This window comes from Erinaceus europaeus, chromosome 22 (assembly GCF_950295315.1).
Source record: "Erinaceus europaeus chromosome 22, mEriEur2.1, whole genome shotgun sequence".
NCBI lineage: Eukaryota > Metazoa > Chordata > Mammalia > Eulipotyphla > Erinaceidae > Erinaceus > Erinaceus europaeus.
Window position 1 is genome coordinate 3,972,406 of NC_080183.1, and position 22,729 is coordinate 3,995,134.

At 54.2% G+C, this 22,729-nt stretch overlaps 1 protein-coding gene across 2 annotated transcripts in view; it reads left to right on the forward strand.

Annotated features, from left to right (window-relative positions):
- Window positions 1-22,729, forward strand: part of WDR25 (WD repeat domain 25) — a 125,725-nt gene that overhangs the window by 79,185 nt on the left and 23,811 nt on the right. The window contains exons 3-4 of one of the 2 annotated variants that reach the window (XM_060181054.1): window positions 1,678-1,825; window positions 12,562-12,692. The exons of the other annotated variant lie outside the window; for it this stretch is intronic. Of the exons in view, the coding sequence (XP_060037037.1) occupies window positions 1,678-1,825; window positions 12,562-12,692 (279 nt within the window). The remainder of the gene's footprint in view (window positions 1-1,677; window positions 1,826-12,561; window positions 12,693-22,729) is intronic. 2 annotated transcript variants of the gene reach the window in all.

Sequence of the window (22,729 nt, forward strand, 5' to 3'; positions counted from 1 at the left end):
TTTGTTTCACTTCCGGAGACCTGTAATAGTTGCCGCTGTTTTCCGAACCCAAGAGACAGTTTGGTTTCCATTTGTGTTTTTCAAGGTTGTTTGTGTTTGTTATTTATGTTCCCTGGACCAGCAGGACCATCCGGCTATTGTCTCTCAACTCTGCTGATGTCACTGGGAGTGCAATCACCACCACACCATCCATTTTACCCAGAATGAGACAATGCCATCTTTTTAAATGGCCACGTAGCGTTCCTTGGAGCCTCTATCCCATAATCTCTTCATCTAGTCATCAGTCTAATAGTGCAGCTGTCAACGCCGGGGTACATGTGTCCTCTCTGAGTGCTTCCCTGCGCTGAGAATGGATGCCTAGGAGTGGAGTTGCCTGCCCGGTGCATAGCCCCTCCCTCCCTCTCTTCTGGGGCTTCTCACCTGCACAACCCCACACCTCCTAGCTGTTTGTTTTTTTCTTTTGCCTCCAGGGTTACTGCTGGGCTCGGTGCCTGCACCATGAATCCACTGCTCCTGGAGGCCATTTTTTTCCCTTTTGTTGCCCCTGTTGTTGTAGCCTCGTTGTGGTTAGTATTGTTGTTGTTGATATTGCTATCGTTTGTTGTTGGATAGGACAGAGAGAAATGGAGAGAGGAGGGGGAGACAGAGAGGGGGAGAGAAAGACAGACACCTGCAGACCTGCTTCACCGCCTGGGAAGCGACTCCCCTGCAGGTGGGGAGCCGGGGGCTCGAACCGGGATCCTTACATCGGTTCTTGCGCTTTGTGCCACCTGTGCTTAGCCCGCTGTGCTGCTGCCTGACCCTCCTTTTTTTAAAGGCTGGACTATCTCCCAGTTTCTATGTTCTTTATTATTATTATTATCTCCCAGTTTCTATGTTCTTTATTATTATCTCCCAGTTTCTATGTTCTTTATTATTATTGTTGTTGTTGTTGTTATTGTTGTCACTAGAGTTATCTCTGGGTCTTGGTGCCTGCATGACAATGCCACCAATCCCAGTGGCCATTATTTCCTCTCCTCCTCCTCTTTCTCCCCCTCCCTTTCTGTTATTTGATAGGACTGATAGAACTTGAGGGGCAGGGGAGATAGAGAGGGAGAGAGAAAGAGAGACACCTGCAGCCCTGCTTCACCACTTGTGAAGTTTGAACTTGGGTCCTTGTGCATGGTGTGATGTGTATTCAGCTGGCGCTCTACTGCCTGGCCCCCATTCTCGCTCTCTCTCATTTGTTTTGTTTTTTCTTTTACCAGGGAGCACTGCTTAGCTCTGGCTTATAGTGGTGTGGGGGATTGAACCTAGGACTTCAGAACCTCAAGCATTAAAGTCTGTTTGCATAACCATTATGTGCGCTCTCTCTCTCTATTTATTTACTGATGAGAAAGAGAACCAGACCCTCACTCTGGCACAGGCAGTGCTGGGCCTGGACTCAGGACCTCATGCTGGAGGTTCAGTGCCTTATCCGCTGTGTCCCCTCCTAGGCACCCCCCCCCCCCGTTACTTACTTTTGCTTGAGAGAGACAGAGAGGAGACAGCACAGCATGGCTCTGCCATCCATGGTGCTCCCTCTGTGCCATTGGGGCTCAAACTTGGGGCCCTGACAGGAGTTGGGTCCTGGGCGCAGGGCGGTGGTAGGTGCCCTCTGCAGGCCGAGGGTGACATGTGACTGTGTTTCCCCCGCAGGTGTGGGATGCCGTGGACGCGGGCCGCTGTCTGCAGACCTACTCTGTACACGGCCAGGCAGTGCGGGCCGCCCGGTGGTCACCCTGTGGCCGGAGCGTGCTCAGCGGTGGCTTCGACTGCGCCCTGCGCCTCACGGACCTCGAGACAGGTGTGTTTCTATGCCAAGGGTGGGTCTCTGCGGGCGACCACCCTCCTGGCCAGCCCTGCTCCCGGGCCCCTCGTCTGAGTCCCCGACTGCTGGCCCGATCAAGACGCTCTGGGATCAGCCCTGAGCTTCACTGCGTGCGTCCTCTGGGGTGGGGGGCCGGGGGTGGGGAGCACTCGACTTGGCTGGCGCCCCACAGTCATCACTGGCCAGGATGGATGGACTCTGGCTCCAGGGGCCTGCCCCCCACTTCTGCCTAGTGCCCACTGGATTGGGGTGGATCTACCAGGGGGCTCGGAGAGAGAAGTTGGGGGTGTCTCTGGGACTCTCTCCCTACAGCTCCAGCTCCAGCTCCCGCCCCCCAGCCCCACTGCATCTCTCGGCCCAGCTGGTGTGTGTGTGTGTGTGTGTGTGTGTGTGTGTGTGTGTGTGTGTGTGTGTGTGTGTGTAAGCTCCCAGGCTCCCCACAGCTAGTCAGAGGCCGGCACAGCAGGGGGCAGTAGGGGGCCGCACTGCAGGAGCTGCTCTGAGGAGGAGGGGACGCTCGCTGGGACTGCTGATGGCCCTGCAGCTGGGGGCGGGGAGAGGGGTGGAGGCCTTCACCACACGCTTCTGTGCAGGGGCCTTCCTTTCATTCATCCAGTGGACCCTTCATAAAACACATTTTATTTTTATTACCGACGTGAGAGGGTTTTGACGGAGATGAGCCAGACCAGTGTTGCAGTCCAGAGCAGGAGCCTCAGGTCTGAGACCCGGGAGCTCAACCCACTGAGCTGTCTCCTCAGTTGCCCAGTTGTGTATGTGTGCGGGGGGGCTGACTCCAGCACCCCGGGCTGCCCCTTTGTTCAGACAGAGAGACAGAGCGACACAGAGAGGAGCTGTCCCCAGCACGAGGACCATGCATCTGGCGTCCTCCGCAGCAGGCTGTCTCTCCCCCCGCACCTCAGTGCTCCCCCCCCCCCCAGTGTCACCACACAGGACCCAAGGGTGTCTGGCTGAGGGCTGGGTACACACCCCTGAGGAAGCCCTCTGCCCCCAGGTGTGTGTGGTGGTCTCCTGCCTGTCTCCTTGGCTGGGCTTGGCACTTGCTCTGGGGGGATGTCTCTGTCTAGGGGGGGCGTGGGCAGCCTGGCAGTGTTTGTGTGGGCCAGGCTATGCTGGGTTGGGGACCCTGGCAGAGGGGTGCAGGCTTGGGCATGTGGGCCAGTGTGACTGGTCCCCCTCATCCCCAAATCCCAGCCCCCCTTGTTGTTTAACTCGGTCTGCCAATTTCCGCCCCTGGTGATGCGGCTTTTTCATTTCTCTCTAATTAGAAGCCGGGCCTGGGAGGAGGCAGCCGGCGTGGTGACACGGCACACAGGGAATCAGTCACTCACTGCCCAGCGTCGTTAATGGGGCCTGGGCGCCAGGGCCATTTGTCCTGGTGTCCTCAATCAATACAGTTAAAAATCTGTGGATCCGAAAATGTCAATAGCGGCCTGAGAGATGGTGTGCCATCCGCGTTTTATCTCCCTAATTTATGGTTCTGACGGGCACTTGGCTTTGCACGGCAGCCATGAATCAAGGCTTAAATAAAATGCGCTCGCTGGTGAATTATTTTTGGTGCTCTCATCCCAGCCTGTAATCTTCCTAACGAAGGGTCTCTGGCGGAGGGGAGACTGGTCACCCCTCTGGACCCTGTTGTCGCCTTGTCTCCTGAGTCAGCTGACTCTGTCCAGAGGAACCGGCGCCTCAGAGCCCATCTGTCTCAGGGAGACTGCCTCCCGGCAGATTCCAGCACTGGGACTGGCGAGAACCTTCCTGAGCCCCGTCCTCCGGAGGTGTGCTCTCCTCCCCGGGGATGTGCACAGGAGTTCGCGGGCCTCTGCTGCCCAGGGCTGGAGGCCCAGGGGCGCCCTGGGTGGAACAGCTGGAGCTCAGGCCTCGCTTGCCCCTGGAGAACCGCCTGGACCTCTTGTTTGTCTTCTTAGCCGGGCGGGCCTCGCACATGCATGGTTCACCCCACCCAGGCCTTGCTTGCTTTCAGCTAGAGAGATACACAGAGATACATGCACAGAGAGGGAGAGACCAGAGCCCTACCTTCCTTGGGAGTGACAGAGACAGGCTGAGGGTCTCGATTGACCAGCCAGTGCCCGGTGCCCAGTGGAGAAGCAATCACAGAAGCCGGAAGTCCTTCCTTCCGCTCCCCCAAAAGAATATAAGTCCATACTCCTAGAGGGGGAGATGTTAGGGGGAGATGCCCAGTTCTACCAGGACCTGGAACACTTAGGACATGGAAGCTTTATTTTTGCACCATCACTGGGAGGGAAGAGATTTTGGGGAATCCCTGGGGGAGCCGGGAGCTGCTCCTCTTACCTGAGAGAGAAGAGGGAAAAGGAAGGACGATTATGGGATGGTTTCACTCGAAGTGGAATATAGAGAATTGCAGCCCGTGAACTTGAAAAGGGGGGAAAATATGTCTATAGTCAGCCCATAACTATGACCTTGGGGGTCTATGGGGTTCCCGTTGGGGGCGGGGGCACAGAACTCTGGCACACCCCTGTCAGCTTGGAATCTTGCAGTCACTATTAATTCCCTAATACAAATTTAAGAAGAGAGAAGGAGAGACAGCCCAGCACTGCTCCACCTCCCCTGAAGTCCCCTTGGCTCCATGGTGCCTCAGGTGGTGCTGGGACTCAAAGCCGAGGGTCTTCAGTGTGGTAAGGCAGACCCTCTACCTGTTTGAGGTATCTCCCAGCCCTGGGAACTTTTTAATTTAATTTAATTTAATTTAATTGTCACTAGTGTTATCTCTGGGGCTTGGTGCTGGCACTATGAACCCACCATTCCTGGAAGCCTTTTTTTTTTTTCTTATTTTAAAATTTATTTTTCTATTATATTTACTTGATACAACAGAGAGAAATTGAGACAGGAAGGTAGGATAGAGAGGGAAAGAGGACTCGAGACACCTGCAGCCCTGCTTCACTGCTTGTGAAGCTTCCTTTACTGGTGGGGAGCAGGGCTTGAACCTGTGACCTTGTGTGTGGCAATGTGTGCACTCAACCAGGTGCCCACCACCTGCCCCTTTTTCTTTCTTTTTATTTATTCTTTTTATTTAATTGTATTTTTACCAGAGCCCTGCTCAGCTCTAGCTGACAGTGGTGCAGGGGATTGAATCTAGGACTTTGGAGCCTCAGACAGGAGAGTTTCTGTACAGAACCAAGATGCCGTCTTCCATGGTCTTCTTTGCTTTTTGTTTTTTGTTTTAATTATCTTTATTTATTTATTGGATAGAGACAGCCAGAAATCGAGAGGGAAGGGGATGATAGAGAGGGAGAGAGACAGAGAGACACCTGCAGCCCTGCTTCACCATTCTCAAAGCTTTCCCCCTGCAGGGGGGGAGTGGGGGTGGGGGGCTCGAATCCGGGTCCTTGCACATCGTGACATGTGCGCTCAACCAGGTGCACCACCACCCGGCCCCCTTGTTTTCTTTAATTCTGGCAAACCCAGTCTTGTTCAGTTGCTCTCCAGGAAGGGCCCAGACTGGTACAAAGCAGGGCCTGCAGCCTGTGGGAGTCGCTGCCTGCACGTCCCCCCCCCAGGTCTTCCCTCATCCATCCTCCATCCCAGTCATCCATGTCCTGCCGCCGGGGGGCGGGGGGGGGCCCACTCAGGAACGCTGGAGGCTCTGTGCTTGTTCCCTTTGAGCCCGGAGGCTGGATTTACAGCTGGCTGATGTTTCTCTGAGGAGCCGAGCAAGGTATTGATTTCCCCAGGTGACTCATGCCGCCCGGCCGGGAACAGGGCTCAATCATGGCGCCCAGACAGCAGCTTCCCTGTCCTTGGCCCTGCGATGGGGGAGGTGAAGGAAAGGTCTCACGGGGGATTGGTGGGCTGTCGCCCCCTAGCCCCCCAAACTGTGTGTGGGGCCAGCTGCCCCCAGCCCCCCAAGCTCCTCTAGCCTGCAGGCTCAGGGGCTCTTGTTGCCCCCTCCCCACACACACCCCAGAAGAGGACCTCCATGTCTTCTTGGTGACTCACACTTGGTCACATGGAACTATTGACAGATGTCAGGAATGGGGGCCAGCATGTCGCATGGGCCAGGGCCCACAGGGTCCCCTGGGTGGGTGCGGGGGTGGGCGGTATGTCTTCCGGGCGGTGGCTCCATGCTTCCCTCTGCGGATGGAAGAGGGTCCCGCTCTGTGTGCCCAGGGCAGGCGATTTCTGGCTGTCCCTATCCAACAAATAAAGATGAAAAAAAAAAAAATGAAACAACAACAGCAAAACAGCAACAAAAGCCAGAGAAAAAACAGGGAAGTTCCTGTGTACTGTTTTAAACACGCTTTGGCCCTGGTGACAGTTGATAGCTGATTCCTGTGTACTGTTTTAAACACGCTTTGGCCCTGGTGACGGTTGATAGCTGATTCCTGTGTACTGTTTTAAACACGCTTTGGCCCTGGTGACGGTTGATAGCTGATTCCTGTGTACTGTTTTAAACACGCTTTGGCCCTGGTGACGGTTGATAGCTGATTCCTGTGTACTGTTTTAAACACGCTTTGGCCCTGGTGACGGTTGATAGCTGATTCCTGTGTACTGTTTTAAACACGCTTTGGCCCTGGTGACGGTTGATAGCTGATTCCTGTGTACTGTTTTAAACACGCTTTGGCCCTGGTGACGGTTGATAGCTGATTCCTGTGTACTGTTTTAAACACGCTTTGGCCCTGGTGACGGTTGATAGCTGATTCCTGTGTACTGTTTTAAACACGCTTTGGCCCTGGTGACGGTTGATAGCTGATTCCTGTGTACTGTTTTAAACACGCTTTGGCCCTGGTGACGGTTGATAGCTGATTCCTGTGTACTGTTTTAAACACGCTTTGGCCCTGGTGACGGTTGATAGCTGATTCCTGTGTACTGTTTTAAACACGCTTTGGCCCTGGTGACGGTTGATAGCTGATTCCTGTGTACTGTTTTAAACACGCTTTGGCCCTGGTGACAGTTGATAGCTGATTCCTGTGTACTGTTTTAAACACGCTTTGGCCCTGGTGACAGTTGATAGCTGATTCCTGTGTACTGTTTTAAACACGCTTTGGCCCTGGTGACGGTTGATAGCTGATTCCTGTGTACTGTTTTAAACACGCTTTGGCCCTGGTGACGGTTGATAGCTGATTCCTGTGTACTGTTTTAAACACGCTTTGGCCCTGGTGACGGTTGATAGCTGATTCCTGTGTACTGTTTTAAACACGCTTTGGCCCTGGTGACGGTTGATAGCTGATTCCTGTGTACTGTTTTAAACACGCTTTGACCCTGGTGACGGTTGATAGCTGATTCCTGTGTACTGTTTTAAACACGCTTTGGCCCTGGTGACGGTTGATAGCTGATTCCTGTGTACTGTTTTAAACACGCTTTGGCCCTGGTGACGGTTGATAGCTGATTCCTGTGTACTGTTTTAAACACGCTTTGGCCCTGGTGACGGTTGATAGCTGATTCCTGTGTACTGTTTTAAACACGCTTTGGCCCTGGTGACGGTTGATAGCTGATTCCTGTGTACTGTTTTAAACACGCTTTGGCCCTGGTGACGGTTGATAGCTGATTCCTGTGTACTGTTTTAAACACGCTTTGGCCCTGGTGACGGTTGATAGCTGATTCCTGTGTACTGTTTTAAACACGCTTTGGCCCTGGTGACGGTTGATAGCTGATTCCTGTGTACTGTTTTAAACACGCTTTGGCCCTGGTGACGGTTGATAGCTGATTCCTGTGTACTGTTTTAAACACGCTTTGGCCCTGGTGACGGTTGATAGCTGATTCCTGTGTACTGTTTTAAACACGCTTTGGCCCTGGTGACGGTTGATAGCTGATTCCTGTGTACTGTTTTAAACACGCTTTGGCCCTGGTGACGGTTGATAGCTGATTCCTGTGTACTGTTTTAAACACGCTTTGGCCCTGGTGACGGTTGATAGCTGATTCCTGTGTACTGTTTTAAACACGCTTTGGCCCTGGTGACGGTTGATAGCTGATTCCTGTGTACTGTTTTAAACACGCTTTGGCCCTGGTGACGGTTGATAGCTGATTCCTGTGTACTGTTTTAAACACGCTTTGGCCCTGGTGACGGTTGATAGCTGATTCCTGTGTACTGTTTTAAACACGCTTTGGCCCTGGTGACGGTTGATAGCTGATTCCTGTGTACTGTTTTAAACACGCTTTGGCCCTGGTGACGGTTGATAGCTGATTCCTGTGTACTGTTTTAAACACGCTTTGGCCCTGGTGACGGTTGATAGCTGATTCCTGTGTACTGTTTTAAACACGCTTTGGCCCTGGTGACGGTTGATAGCTGATTCCTGTGTACTGTTTTAAACACGCTTTGGCCCTGGTGACGGTTGATAGCTGATTCCTGTGTACTGTTTTAAACACGCTTTGGCCCTGGTGACGGTTGATAGCTGATTCCTGTGTACTGTTTTAAACACGCTTTGGCCCTGGTGACGGTTGATAGCTGATTCCTGTGTACTGTTTTAAACACGCTTTGGCCCTGGTGACGGTTGATAGCTGATTCCTGTGTACTGTTTTAAACACGCTTTGGCCCTGGTGACGGTTGATAGCTGATTCCTGTGTACTGTTTTAAACACGCTTTGGCCCTGGTGACGGTTGATAGCTGATTCCTGTGTACTGTTTTAAACACGCTTTGGCCCTGGTGACGGTTGATAGCTGATTCCTGTGTACTGTTTTAAACACGCTTTGGCCCTGGTGACGGTTGATAGCTGATTCCTGTGTACTGTTTTAAACACGCTTTGGCCCTGGTGACGGTTGATAGCTGATTCCTGTGTACTGTTTTAAACACGCTTTGGCCCTGGTGACGGTTGATAGCTGATTCCTGTGTACTGTTTTAAACACGCTTTGGCCCTGGTGACGGTTGATAGCTGATTCCTGTGTACTGTTTTAAACACGCTTTGGCCCTGGTGACGGTTGATAGCTGATTCCTGTGTACTGTTTTAAACACGCTTTGGCCCTGGTGACGGTTGATAGCTGATTCCTGTGTACTGTTTTAAACACGCTTTGGCCCTGGTGACGGTTGATAGCTGATTCCTGTGTACTGTTTTAAACACGCTTTGGCCCTGGTGACGGTTGATAGCTGATTCCTGTGTACTGTTTTAAACACGCTTTGGCCCTGGTGACGGTTGATAGCTGATTCCTGTGTACTGTTTTAAACACGCTTTGGCCCTGGTGACGGTTGATAGCTGATTCCTGTGTACTGTTTTAAACACGCTTTGGCCCTGGTGACGGTTGATAGCTGATTCCTGTGTACTGTTTTAAACACGCTTTGGCCCTGGTGACGGTTGATAGCTGATTCCTGTGTACTGTTTTAAACACGCTTTGGCCCTGGTGACGGTTGATAGCTGATTCCTGTGTACTGTTTTAAACACGCTTTGGCCCTGGTGACGGTTGATAGCTGATTCCTGTGTACTGTTTTAAACACGCTTTGGCCCTGGTGACGGTTGATAGCTGATTCCTGTGTACTGTTTTAAACACGCTTTGGCCCTGGTGACAGTTGATAGCTGATTCCTGTGTACTGTTTTAAACACGCTTTGGCCCTGGTGACAGTTGATAGCTGATTCCTGTGTACTGTTTTAAACACGCTTTGGCCCTGGTGACAGTTGATAGCTGATTCCTGTGTACTGTTTTAAACACGCTTTGGCCCTGGTGACAGTTGATAGCTGATTCCTGTGTACTGTTTTAAACACGCTTTGGCCCTGGTGACAGTTGATAGCTGATTCCTGTGTACTGTTTTAAACACGCTTTGGCCCTGGTGACAGTTGATAGCTGATTCCTGTGTACTGTTTTAAACACGCTTTGGCCCTGGTGACAGTTGATAGCTGATTCCTGTAGTCATTGATTCGAGGAGGGGAGGTCTGGTGTCCCCCTCCCCATGAGGTCGCAGTAGCTCTTACACTGGTCGAGTTCATTATACCAGGATCAATACAGTTAGGGCTGGATTAAATATTGTAGAACTCAGTTTCCCGCAAGCTGCATACAAGTGAGTTCCTGGAATTTTCCCGGATCAAACATGGAAACAAACCGACAGATGAGGGTGAAAGGCCGTGCATGCAGGTGGAGCCCGGCCTGGGCCCCCAGTCCTGGCTGACCTCCTGGAGGTTGAGCCCCCCCCCCCCCCCCGCCCCGTGCCTCCTGGATCTAGCCTGTGATTTAGACAACAGTTTGGAGTGACTTTCTGAGGCTCTCACTGCCTCCTTTTCCATCTGCAGCTGGCCTGGCCCTTGGGGGCACCCTGTGGCAACCGCCATCACTCTGGAGTCTGAGGTGCCCACCCTCCCCAGGTGCCTCTCCTGCAGAGGACCCAGGTCCAAGGGGCCTTCCAGCCCCTGCTCTGCCGTCTCCCTGTGTGAACGTTGCACCAAGGCAGAGCCGCAGCTACCGCTCGTCTTGTCACTGAGAACTCCTAGTACTGAAGAGATCAATTCTGTGGGGGCCGGGTGGTGGCGCACCGGTTAAGCACACATATCACCAAATGCAAGGACACAGGTTAGAGCCCCCGCTCCCCACCTGCAGGGATGACGCTTCACGAAGCAGGCCCGCAGGTGTCTCTCTGTCTTTCTCCCTTGCTGTCTCCCCCTCCCCTCTCAGTTTGTCTCTGTTTCTATCAAATGAAAAAAATAGAAAAGAAAAAATGGCCCCTGGAGCGGTGGACCATGTCCCAGGACCAAGCCCCCGCAATGAAGGTTTCAGTGGAGGGGCGGGGAGATAGCTCAGCCGGTGGGGTGCATACCTCTCTGTGCTCTCAGCCTTGAGCCTGAGCCTGGACACCACACGCCTGCGGGAGAGGGGCCCGTTGGCTTTCCGACCTGTGAGTCACAGCAGCTTTCCTGCACTGAGGGAAGAGGGTGGGGGTGCCCACTGGGGATTTCTGCCACCCACACACCTGCCGGACACCCTGCCCGGCCCCCAGCCCCAGCTCCTCCCCGCAAAGCGTTTCTGTCACGGTCCCACTGTCATTCTCTGTGTGCTGACGGGCGACTTTCATTTCTTCACCGGGCGAGCTGGCGGCCTGGACGGGTGTGTGTGGGTGTCTGTGACACAGTGGAGTGACCTTTCGCCAGGGCACCTGAATGAGAGCCAGCCCGGTTCCCTGGAGGGGGCGTGTGGCCCGAGGGCTTCCTCCATCCCGGGCGGGGCTGGGGGCAGCAGGGGGAGTCCCTCCTGGCTGGGAACCTGATTGTGACAGTGATTTGGCAGGTACCACCCCCTGGGCCATGGGGACCCCCGGACTCCTTCTGCTGCACTGAGGTGCCTCACGGACCCCCGCTCTGGCCTGTCACAGCCACTGATGGCTCTCTCTGTCTGTCTGTCTTTTTTTTTTTTTTAATGGCGTGGGTAGGAAAGGCAAGTGTGCTGAGGAGTCGCTGGGCTCAGTGCCCGCATGGCTACATTGTCCCAGACCCAGTCGTCATCTCCTCATTAAAATAGGATTTTAGGCGGCCCCACAGAGCCCAGTCTCTTCCACAGGTGGTCCTGAAACTGCAATGCTATTTACTTTTAATTCGTTATTTATTGGGTATAGAGAGAAAGTAAGGGGGCAGGGGGAGAGAGACAGAGAGACACCTGCAGCCCTGCTTCGCCACTTGTGAAGCTTCCCCCCTGCAGGTGGGGGCCGAGGACTTGAACCTGGGTCCTTGCACACTGTCATGTGTGCACTTAACCAGGTTGGTCACCGTCCAAGTCCCAGAACATTTTAGTGTTTATGAGCGAGAAGAGAGAGAACCAGAGCATCATAATCACGTATCGTCAGTGGGTTGTCAGAGGGCTGGTTCAGAGAAGATTGGCTTCAAGAAGATGAGATGGGGAATGAGAGAGAGAGAGAGAGAGAGAGAGAGACACCGACCGACCAAGACCACAGCACCAAAACATCCTTCAGTGTGGTGGGCCTGGGCTCGAACCTGGGTCGCACGCATGGCACAGGCACTGGCAAAGCCTCCCACTCGAGCTGCTTGCCAGCCCTGCCTTTGATGGCATACTCGGGAAAGGTCTGCTGTGGGCAGCTCTCTGGGCAGGGTGCCCGCTGTGCCAGGCCCCAGGCCAGCACTCAGGAGGAAGCGTGGTGCTTTGACGTCTCTCTCTGCGTCTCCCCTACTTTTTCTCGTTCTCCCTCTCTTTTTTAAATGTTTTAAAAATGATCTTATTTATTGGATAGAGACATCCAGAAATCGAGAGAGAGGGAGAGAGGGAGAGAGAGAGAGAGAGAGAGAGACAGACATCTGCAGCCCTGCTTCACCACTCACTCGTGAAGCTTTCCCCCTGCAGGTGGGGACTGGGGGGTTTGAACCTGGGTCCTTGTGCTTTGTAACATGTGCTCTCAACCAGGGAATCTGCTGTGTCAACTGATTGTCCTGCCACTTAGTGCGCTCTCTCTCTCTCTCTCTCTCTCCTCAACTCAGGCTTCTGGTGGAGCTGGGGATTGAACCTGGGACCTCAGAGCCTCTGGCAGGAGAGTCTTCCCGCGTGACCGCTGTCTCCCCTGTCTCCCCAGCCCTCTTGTTTTCTTTCGCCTGTATAGTGGGTGTGTGCTACTGATGTGGAATGTTTACTACCCATGTGTGGGCCCAGCCGTCCAGCCCAGCACTGGGGACGGGATGCAGCTAGCAGAGATGGGGTGGGGGCAGGGCGCCCTCCAAGGAAGCCTCCATGCTCCCTGTCCTCCTCCCCCATCCCCGGCTGCTCTGGCGCTGTCTGACCCCCTTCCCCCTGTCCTGCAGGAAGCCAGCTTCTTCACGGACACAGCGGCTTTAGAATCACTGCCTTGAAATTTCACCCCAAGGATCACAACGTCTTCTTGTGTGGAGGCTTCAGCTCTGAAATCAAGGCCTGGGATCTAAGGGCCGGCAAGGTAAGACCCTCCCCCGTGCCCCCCCCAGGCATTCCCACTGGACAGCTTGTCCCCAAGCTGCATGTCTGACTGGTGCAGTGTGGACAGACGCGGGAAGCCCTTGAGGCTGGACAATGGCCACTTCATGCTTAGTCAGTGCTGGGCAGAGCTCCAGGTGCCGGGGGAAACCAGCTGTTTCATGTCTTCATTTTTTAAGATTCTTTTTTAAAAACATGTTACTCCTTGCCCCTGGCCTGCATGGTCCTATCTGTCTATCTATTTATCATCTATCTTTTAAATCTTATTAGTGATTTAATATTTATATACAAAATTATAAGATGATAAGGCTATTGGGGCTGGGTGGTGGCGCACCTGGTTGAGCGCACATGTTAACGGTGCACAAGGACCCAGGTTTAAGCCCCTGGTCCCCACCTGCAGGGGGAAAGCTTTGCAAGTGGTGAAGCAGTATTGCAGGTGTTTAGCTCTCTCTATCTCCCCCTTCCCTCTTGATTTCTGACTGTCTCTATCTAATAAATAAATAAAGATCGTTTAAAAAAAGATAAGGGGTGTAATTCGACACCGTTCCCACCACCAGAGTTCTGCGTCCCCATTCCTTCCATTGGAAACTGCAGTGTTTGTCCCAAGACCACAGATGTGGGTTGACTATTATTCCTGTAACTATCTATATTTGTATATATTTGCTCATTTTTTCCCCCATGGCCTCATCTTTTCTTACTTTAAAGTCATACCTACACCTATTCCTACGTCTGAATGTCCTAATGGAAGTGGAGTTCAGAGCCCTCTGGTCATCTTCCCCCTAAGATTTCTCCCCTGCTGAGACTATGGGCCAAATTTCTTTTTTTGAGGTGCAGAAGGTGGAGGGTCTGGTTTCTGTAATTGCTTCTCTGCTGGACAGGGGCGTTGACAGGTGGATCCACACCCCAGCCTGTTTCTACCTTTCTCTTGTGGACTGTTTATTAGGGGGAGAGGAGAAGCCGTTCTGAGTGCCGTTCTGACATGTGTGGTGCTGGGGCTTGAACCTGGGACCTAGAGCTTGCAAGACCCCCACCATATGGATTTCTTTGCCAGAGGCCCAGCACCCACAGGCGGGCCCTTCTGGGTTGCGGGGTGCCCCGCTGTGGTCTGCTTGGTTTGTGTTAGCCGCGGGGAGTCCCAGGAGGTGCCGGGCGCAGAACTGTGAGGGGCTCAGGAGAGTGGAGAGGGTCCCCCCCTGGGCTGACGCCCTCGGTCCTCAGTGGTTTCAGGAGGTTTCTTTGTCAGACCTGAGGAGCCGGCCACAGGGTGGGTCCACTGCTCGCCCTCTGAGAGTCTCCACACGGCTCTCCACAGGGGCTGAGCCAGTTGACATCCCCAGCAGCAGTGCCGGAGATGCCTTTGTCCCCACAGCCTCTGCCACATTTGTTGTCACTGTTACTACTCGAACGTGGGACTTTCTTACTGTCGTCTTTATTTGCATTTCTCTGGTAATCAGTAACTTTGAGCACTTTGTCATGTGTCTGTCTGCTTTGGTGAAGATTCTGTCCGTATCCTCCTCCTTGGTTTTGGATGGGGGAGTTTGGTGATCGCTGTGGATTTTGGTCCTTAGCCCTTTGTCTGATGGATGGCATGTCAAGATCTTCTCCCACTCTGTAAGGACTCTCATCTCCTTTGCCTCATGGATGGAGCTTGAAGGAATCATGTTAACCAAGATAAACCCAAAAGAAAAAAAAAAGGATGACTATGGGGTGATTTCACTCGTGGACAGAACTTAAGCAACAAGGACAGAAAGGAAAACACAAAGTGAACCTTGGGCTGGGTGTGGTTGCTGCACCACAGCAAAGGACTCTGGGGAGGGGGGCTGGAGACCTGGCGCAGGGTGGTTGGTGCAAGTCGGAGGTGAGAGTGTTTGCGGACATCGACCTTGGGGAGGCTAGAAGCTGATGTGACAGCTGTGCTGTAAAATATCAAACACCCCCCCAAAATTAATAAGAAAGAGGAAGAAAGGAAGGAAGGAAGGAAGGAAGGAAGGAAGGAAGGAAGGAAGGAAGGAAGGAAGGAAGGTCTGAGAAGCACTGCCCAGCCTGCAGGAGGCATAACCAGTGGCGTTCTGTGGTGCAGACGGACCTAGCGGGAGCTCGCCCTTGAAAGTGTGTGGAGGGGCAGAGTGCCCTCCCTGGAGGGCTCTGACCTGTTTTGTCGGCAGTGCTGGAAGGTTCCACCCTGAGGTGGTCTGCTAGGACAGTGGGTTCCAACTGAGAACCAGGCTGCTACCTCACCCTCGGAGTCAGAGGGGCCGGCCCACAGCAACGGGCCGCCAGCTTGTGGAGAAGAACCAGGAGACAGACTTTATTCGGAAGGTTCCATCCACAAGGAACCTTCAAGAGCTTCCCGAGGGGCCGAGAGGATGGCAGCGGGGAGAACGGCTCTCTCCCTGAGCATGCCGTCTGATCGTAGGGGCTGGTGGGAAGTGCCGAGCTTCTTCCTGGGCAGACGCCAGCTGACGGGTGCGGGCAGATCTGGGGGGGCTGCCAGCAGCATCAGATGTTGCCGGGATGTGCGTTGGCACGTGTGCGGTGTCTCCCGGCCGGGAAACGTGCGTGGGCAGCGGGATCCGTGCCATGTTTGTTTTCAGTTCCTCTGTCACCAACAGGCAGCCTGCCTCCCTCCCTCGCTGGCCCAGGCTGTGCCGCAGCCAGGCTGAGGGCTGAGCCCTTGACTGCCCAGGGTTGGGGGCAGTGGTCTGGGGGGCTCCTTGCACCCCTGTCCCCGGTGCCAAAGGCTCAGGCTTCTCCGCCAGCTTGCAGAGGATATAGCCTGATGGTTATGCAAAGAGATTCTCACGTTTGAGGCTTTGAAGTCCCAGGTTCAGTTCCCCACACCACCATCAGCCAGAGCTGAGCAGGACTTTGTAAAAAAAAATAAAAGTCAAGCTTTTTTAAAAAAATGTTTTTCTTTTTTGATATTTACTTATTTATTTTCCCTTTGGTTGCCCTTGTTTTTTTTATTGTTGTAGTTATTATTGTTATTGATGTCGTCATTGTTAGATAGGACAGAGAGAAATGGAGAGAGGAAGGGAAGACAGTTTTGTGTGCAGAACTATTATGCTGTCTCCCAAGCCAAAAATTGCTTGTTTTAATGAGGGAGAAAGAGAGAGAGAGAAGGTGGGGGGGAGAGGGAGAGAGGAAGAGAGAGAGAGAGAGAGAGAGAGAACAGAGACCTGCTCAGCTCTGGTATAAGGCCAGGCTGGGAATGGAACCCGGGACATCAGGCCTGCAAGTCCTGTGCCCTATGGCTGAGCTGTCTCCCTGGCTCGAGACGCCCGCATTCCTCTCAGGAGGTGCAGAAGCAGATAGTATGTGGACTGCTTTTGAGAAGTGGGGGGTGCCTGACTAGAGCTGTGTGTCTCTCACTGGGCAGCCTCAGCAACACTCTGATGTTTGCAGAGGCTGACTTATCCTTCCAGCAGAGAGAGAGACAGCGCAGCACAGAGCCATGGTGCAGAGGCTGACTTATCCTTCCAGCAGAGAGAGAGACAGCGCAGCACAGAGCCATGGTGCAGAGGCTGACTTATCCTTCCAGCAGAGAGAGAGACAGCGCAGCACAGAGCCTTGGTGCCTCCAGTGTGTGGTTCCGGCTCAGCTAGACCCCAGGCCCACTGTGTGGCATTTTGGCGCCCTGTCCGTTCTCCAGCCAGTTTCTGGCCTGAGAGTCACAGATCAGGGGCTGATCAGGGCCCCTGCCGCACAGCATGATGGGAGCTGATAGGGAGGCGTTATCTCCCCCCCACACACACCCCACAGGCAGGGGGTGGGGCGGGGGGAGGCCGTTGCTCATTCGTCCTAATGAGCTTTTGATTGTGCTCCATTTGTCTGCTTCATGTGCTGGATATTAAACCGCCTTTCTGTTTGGACTCCTTGTCCCTAGTAGGCTTTGCTTCTGACCGGCTTGGTCTGCCGACGGGGGTGGGGGAACGAGGAAGGGCGTGGAGCCTGGCTGGCGGGGCTCTTCTGGGTGCTGACATCACACAGAAACGTTTTCTCTCTTTCTTTTTCCATCCAGGTTATCACTGGGGCTTGGGGCCTGCACGATGACTCTGCTGTCCCAGTAACCATTTTATTGTTCTCTCTTCCTAATAGAAATAGAGAGAAATAGGGAGAGAGGGACAGCCTCAGCACTGCTCCACCGCTCATGAAGCGTCTCCCCTGCAGGTGGGGACCAGGGAGCTTGAACCCGGGTCTTTGTGCGTGCTGTGGCATAAATATTTTATTTTTCTTTGGCTCAGAGTACTGGGGGTGAGGCAGGCGTGGTATCTCCCCGTTGACAAGCTCGCCAGGCCCCCAGCTCCCTCTGGGGACTTTGCAAAGCTCTCACTCGGCCTGGCTTTCACCCTCTCACACACGCCAGGGCAGGTCGTGGTGGAGAGTGGTGTGTCCGGTGACTGTCTAGGCTGCTCTGGGGAGCACGGGGCTCTGAGTGCTGAGTACTCCGCCCAGCTCCCCCTCCTCTGTCAGCGATGGCAGGTGTTGAAGAAGAGACCCCTTTTCCTCCGAGTCTGGCCCCCGTGTTTGCCGGGGGGCCCTCATGTGTGAGGTGCTGCGTGCCTGTATGGTCAGTGGGCAGAGGCTGGCGTGTGCCGGCAGCTTGGGGTCTCTCCTGACTTGCCAGCACCCACCCAGGCCCCTGGTCAGCCTGTGGGGTCCTCCTGAGCTGGGAGCCCTGGGAGGGATGGGGAGATGTGCAGGCCTGGTCCCAGCTGGCTCTGTCCCCCCCAAACCTCATCTCACCAGCATTGCTATTTCTTACTTCATTTTGTTTTATCTTGTTTATTTATTTACTTTTTTATTGCCACCAGGGTTATTGCTAGGGCTCAGCTGGCACTACAGATCCACTACTCCCAGTGGCCATTTTTCCCTCTTATTATTATTATTTTTAATTTCTTATTCAATAGAACAGAAAGGATTAAGAAGGGAGGGAGGAGTTAGAGAAAGAGAGGTACCTATAGAACTCTCCACAGCTCACGAAGCATCCTCCCCACAGGTGGGAAGTGGGGTCTTGAACCCAGGTCCCTGGAGTTGATAATGTGTGCTTATAAGCAGGTGTGCTACTGCCGGGCCCCTGTGCTATTTCTCTCTCCTCCTTTTGCTGACTTAACCCAGGCCGGCAGTTATAAGACTGTAGGCACACGTGTGTGTGGGAGGACCCCCAGTGCCCTCAGTTCTAGCGTCATGAAGACACCGTGTTCCTTTCCTCCCATATTCCTCCCATATGTGTAGACATTTATTCTCTCCATGCGAAACACACACCCCGAACAGCAAACTCCACATCAATCAGGAAAAAGAAAAAAGGGGCAAGCTTCTTGCTCATCAGTGCAGTGCAGAGTCCACTGCAGGTGACGGGGCCGCCCTCGAAGCCCCGAGAGGCTTTCAGTGCTTGTCAGACGTGTCCCCGTAGGCGACAGGCCGCAAGAGGTGGGATGGGAGCAAGAGGCTTTTAATTACTGGAGGCTCACTCTAAAAACACAAGTGTCTTCTTCTTAGAGCGAATCTCACTCCCCTTTCCATCAAATCCAGTGGCTCCGCGAAGTGGCAGAGAGCTTGGCTTACTTGACGTGTCCAGGCCCGCTCTCCTTGCCACTCGGCGCCTTTGGGAGATTCCTTTTCTCTCCTTATTCTTTATGTGGCCATGGGGCCAGGAGTGCGGTGACACCACTGCTCTGCTCCCACACCAAGCTTTCCTCCTCCTCCTCCTCCTCTTTCTTTCTTTCTTTCTTTCTTTCTTTCTTTCTCTCTCTCTCTCTCTCTCTCTCTCTCTCTCTCTTTCTTTCTTTCTTTGTTTCTTTCTTTCTTCTTCTCCCTCTCTTTCTTTCTCTCTTTCTTCTTCTCCCTGTCTCTCTCTCTTTCTTTCTTTCTTCTTCTCCCTCTCTCTCTCTTTCTTTCTCTCTCTTTCTTTCTCGTCTTTTTTTCTTTTTTGTCGCTGGGGCTTGGTGCCTCTGCCCAATGAATCTACCACTCTCAGTGGCGGCTCCTCTTCCTCCTCTTCCTTCTCCTCCTCCTCCTCTTTTTCCTACTTCTCCTCCCCCTCCTTCTACTTCTTCTCTTTCTCCTCCTCCTATCATTCTTCCTTTTCCCTTTTTTTATAGGACAGAGAGAAATTGAGAGGGGAAGGGGAGATAGTGAGGGAGAGAGACACCTGCAGCCTTGTTTCACTGCATGTGAAGAGGGGGGCTTGACACCGGTCCTCAGGCAAGGAATGTGTGCGTTTAACTGGGAATTTGCAGAGGGCCAGCCAAAGGCCTGGGGCAGAGAGTGGAGTGGACATGAGAGGGAGGGAGGTGCCCGGTCATCCACACTGAGCCCAGGAGTGGTGTGAGCTCTCTGCAGGCGACCTGAAATGTGTTCCACCCCCCACTCCACCCCAGAGTCACTGCTGGCAACAGCCTCGCCCCCGCCCGGCTTTCACACACACATTTACATTTTTATGTGATTTCCCTCCCCAACTTTTAATATTCCTTGATTAGCATCTTCCTCGTAGTTAAGGGTTGGTGGTGGGGCTAATTTTTAACAATTAGCCAACACGCTAGAATGCATTTAGCTGGCTCTCCGTTACCTAAAAACTCCCAGAACCGCCTGCGGGCTGCCGCCCTGCTGGATGGACCCCTGCAGAGACAGCTGGGCGGTGCTGGCGGAGTGGGCACGCTGCCCTTACCTCCCAGAGGCTTCACCAAGCACCTCCGAGCCGGACAGGAACTTCCTTTTTCAAGCGGGCAGTGTACTTGTAGTTCTTTATCTGCTTGTTACCAGAGCCCTGCTCAGCTCTGGCTCACGGTGGTGCTGGGGATCGAACCTGGGATTTTGGTGCCTCAGGTGTGGAGGTTTTCTTGTGTAATCCTTATGCTGTCTCCCTCACCCTTATTTCTCTCTTTCTTTACATTTATCTTCTTTTCATGGGATAGAGATATGGATAGACAGAGACCAGAGTATTACTCAGTTCTGGCTTATGGTGGTTCTGGGGATTGAACCTGGGACCTCGAATTATTTCTCTTTGGATAAGCTTCTCCTCCTCCTCCTCCTCCTCCTCCTCCTCCTCCTCCTCCTCCTCCTCCTCCTCCACCTCCTCCTCCTCCTCCTTCTCCTCCTCCTCTCCTTCTCCTCCTCCTCCACCTCCTCCTCCTCCTCCACCTCCTCCTCCTTCTCCTCCTCCTCTCCTTCTCCTCCTCCTCCTTCTCCTCCTCCTCTCCTTCTCCTTCTCCTCTCCTTCTCCTCCTCCTCCTCCTCTCCTCCTCCTCCTCCTCTCCTCCTCCTCTCCTTCTCCTCCTCCTCCTCTCCTCCTCCTCTCCTTCTCCTCCTCCTCCTCCTCCTCCTCCTCCACCTCCTCCTCCTCTTCTACTTCCTCCTCCACCTCCCCCTGCATTTCCACCTCCTCCTCCATTTCCACCTCCTCTTCGTCCTCCTCATTTTAGTTATCTTTATTTCTTGGGTAGAGACAACCAGAAATTGAGAGGGGAGGGTGGTAGAGAGGAGGAGAGACACCTGCAGCCCTGCTGCTAACTTGCAAAGCTTTCCTCTGCAGGTGGAGACCCGGGGCTCAAACCTGGGTCCTTGTGCATGGAAGCACGTGTGCTTAGCCAGAAGGCTTCCTTTCTAATGAGCAAGAGGGGAGCAGAGTGTTACGCTGGCTTGGGCCGCCCGCTTGGCCAGGTCCCCGCTGCCCTGGGACAGGTTGGAGGGGACAGGCATGCGGGGGACAGACTCCAGAAGAGCGGGGTCCCTGGGGGGGGTGGTCGCATCATGAGGCTGGCTTTTAATTCAAGGCTTCATTGTAAAGTGAGGAGAAGCAATTTCTCACTTGAGAGGATCAGCCGAGGAGACATGTGTAATCGGCCCCCTGCACCTCTTCTCCCCTCGCACCCGGCGCCTGTAATTTAGAATTTCACAGTCACCAAGCGTTCAGGTCCCTAGCAGGGCCTACAGGCACTAATTGACCAGCTACGTACTTCCCAGCCGTGTGTGTGTGTGTGTGTGTGTGTGTGTGTGTGTGTGTGTGTGTGTGTGTGTTGGGGGGGGTGGTTTGGGGCCTGGGGAGCTGGAGGTGGTCTGAGTCAGGCCCCTCTCACCCCCAGGCCCAGGTGGTCAGTGCTCAGCTCTGCCTGGGTCACCCGGGGATTGTGGGGGGGCTGCCCCCCAGCCGGCGGCGTGCAGAGAAATGTCAAGTGTGCCCTAACACAGGCCTGGCGGCTGCTCAGAGGCCAAAACATCACCCGCCAGTGTCTGATTAATTTCTCAGGGGGAGGACGGGATTAATTGTAGCCAGCAAGCTGGGAGGCACGGGGGAGGGAGGGAAGCTGAGCCTGCAGGGGTACTGGCCTGGGCGGGGGAGCTGTCCTCTGTTTGATGTCCACGGAGACAGCGGGGTAGTGAGCCCAGGCCCCAGGCGGTGGGAGGGCAGGGGCACAGGGCGCCTCTCTCTCTCTCTCTTTTAAATCACTTCTTTTTTTTTAATTAACATTTTGTCTATTTAGTGGATGAAGACAGAGATAAATCAAGAGGGAATGGGGAGATAGAAAGGGAGAGAGACAGAGAGACACCCACAGCCCTGCTTTACCAATCGTGAAGCTTTCTCCCTGCAGGTGGGGACCGGCGCCTTTGCGCACTGTAATGTGTGCACTTAACCAGGTGCGTCACCGCCTGGCCCCCACCCGGGATATGCCCCCCGGCAGTGGGGGTAGCTCCCCTTCCTCTGCCCCCTCCCAGCTCTGGAGGGATATGTTCTCTCTGTGACCCAAGCGGACAGTTTAGTGTCTCCATTTTTGGGCCCCGTCTCACCTCACTGCTGCGGGGGGGGGGGGGGGGGGGGGGACAGGAAGGACTCAGGCCGAGCCCCTGGGGAGAGTGCTGGATGCCCTGCTGGGCGCCCCAGAGACACCCTAGCTGCTCCCTCTCTACAGGCTCCCTCGGTGTCCTGGGGCGCTTGGTCCCCATGGAGTCCGGGGGCCCCTCAGGTTGACAAGTTGGTCTCAGGTCGGAGGAGAGTGTTGCTGGCCTTGGCTTGAGCCCACAGGCAGAGGAGGGGACACGTGGTGACGGGAGCCTCAGGCAGGGAACCCAGGGAAGCTGTGAAGGACGCAGAGGGGTCTCCAGGCAGCAGGGCAGGGCAGGCCAGGGCGTTTGAGGCAGGAGGAGCGCACGGAGATGAGGAGACGGTGAAGCGTGCGTGTGCGTGCGTGTGTGCACGGGAGGGGCCGGTGAGAACCACCTGGAAGACCACGCAGTGAGTGCCGGCGAGGGCATGGAGAGAAAGGAGCTCCCCCCGGCGCCTGCGGGGGACATGATCAGTGCCTTCCTGTGGGAAACAGGCTAGGAAGCCTTTACCGAAAGCGGGAATAGCTTCTGCTCGTGTAACACCACTGCATTTATTCAGAAACCCCAGCCGGAAGGGGCAGAGACTCCCTGTGACCACAGATGTGCGGGGGTGGGGGGTGAGGGGGTGGTGGAGCACTATGCTGCCATGAAAAAGATATCACTGTCCCTTGAGGGGCCAGATGGGTAGAACTGGACGTGGTTGTGTTGAGGGGAGTAAGTACAGAGGTGAAATACAACTGCCAGATGGTTTCACTCACATGCGGAATATAAATAATCAAAACAAACTTGCAAAAAATACTAATAACCAAGCGGACCCTCAGACTGTGCAGAGCGTCATGGTCATTGAAGGGGACATGGGGCCAGGTGTGGAAGGGTCTTTGGGTCACACACACGTGGATCGTAGGACACTGTGGAGCGGTGTTGCATCAAAAAGCAGTGCCGTGCTCCGGGCTCCCCGAGTCATTGCCGAGGCCCTCAGGAGGCACCGAGCACCCTGTGCTGAGGGGAGGCTGGGCGCCCGGCCAGCCCCGACCCCCCCCAGCATATGGTTATCAAGGCGCCGTCTCCAAGCCTCATTAGGAGAGCTAAATGCTAATGAATTTGGAGAGGGGCGGCCGGGCACATCTCCATGGCGACGCGGGGAGCAGGTGCTCTGCGCCAGGCCGCCGGGCCCCGTGCCCCCAGATGCCATTCTTGGGG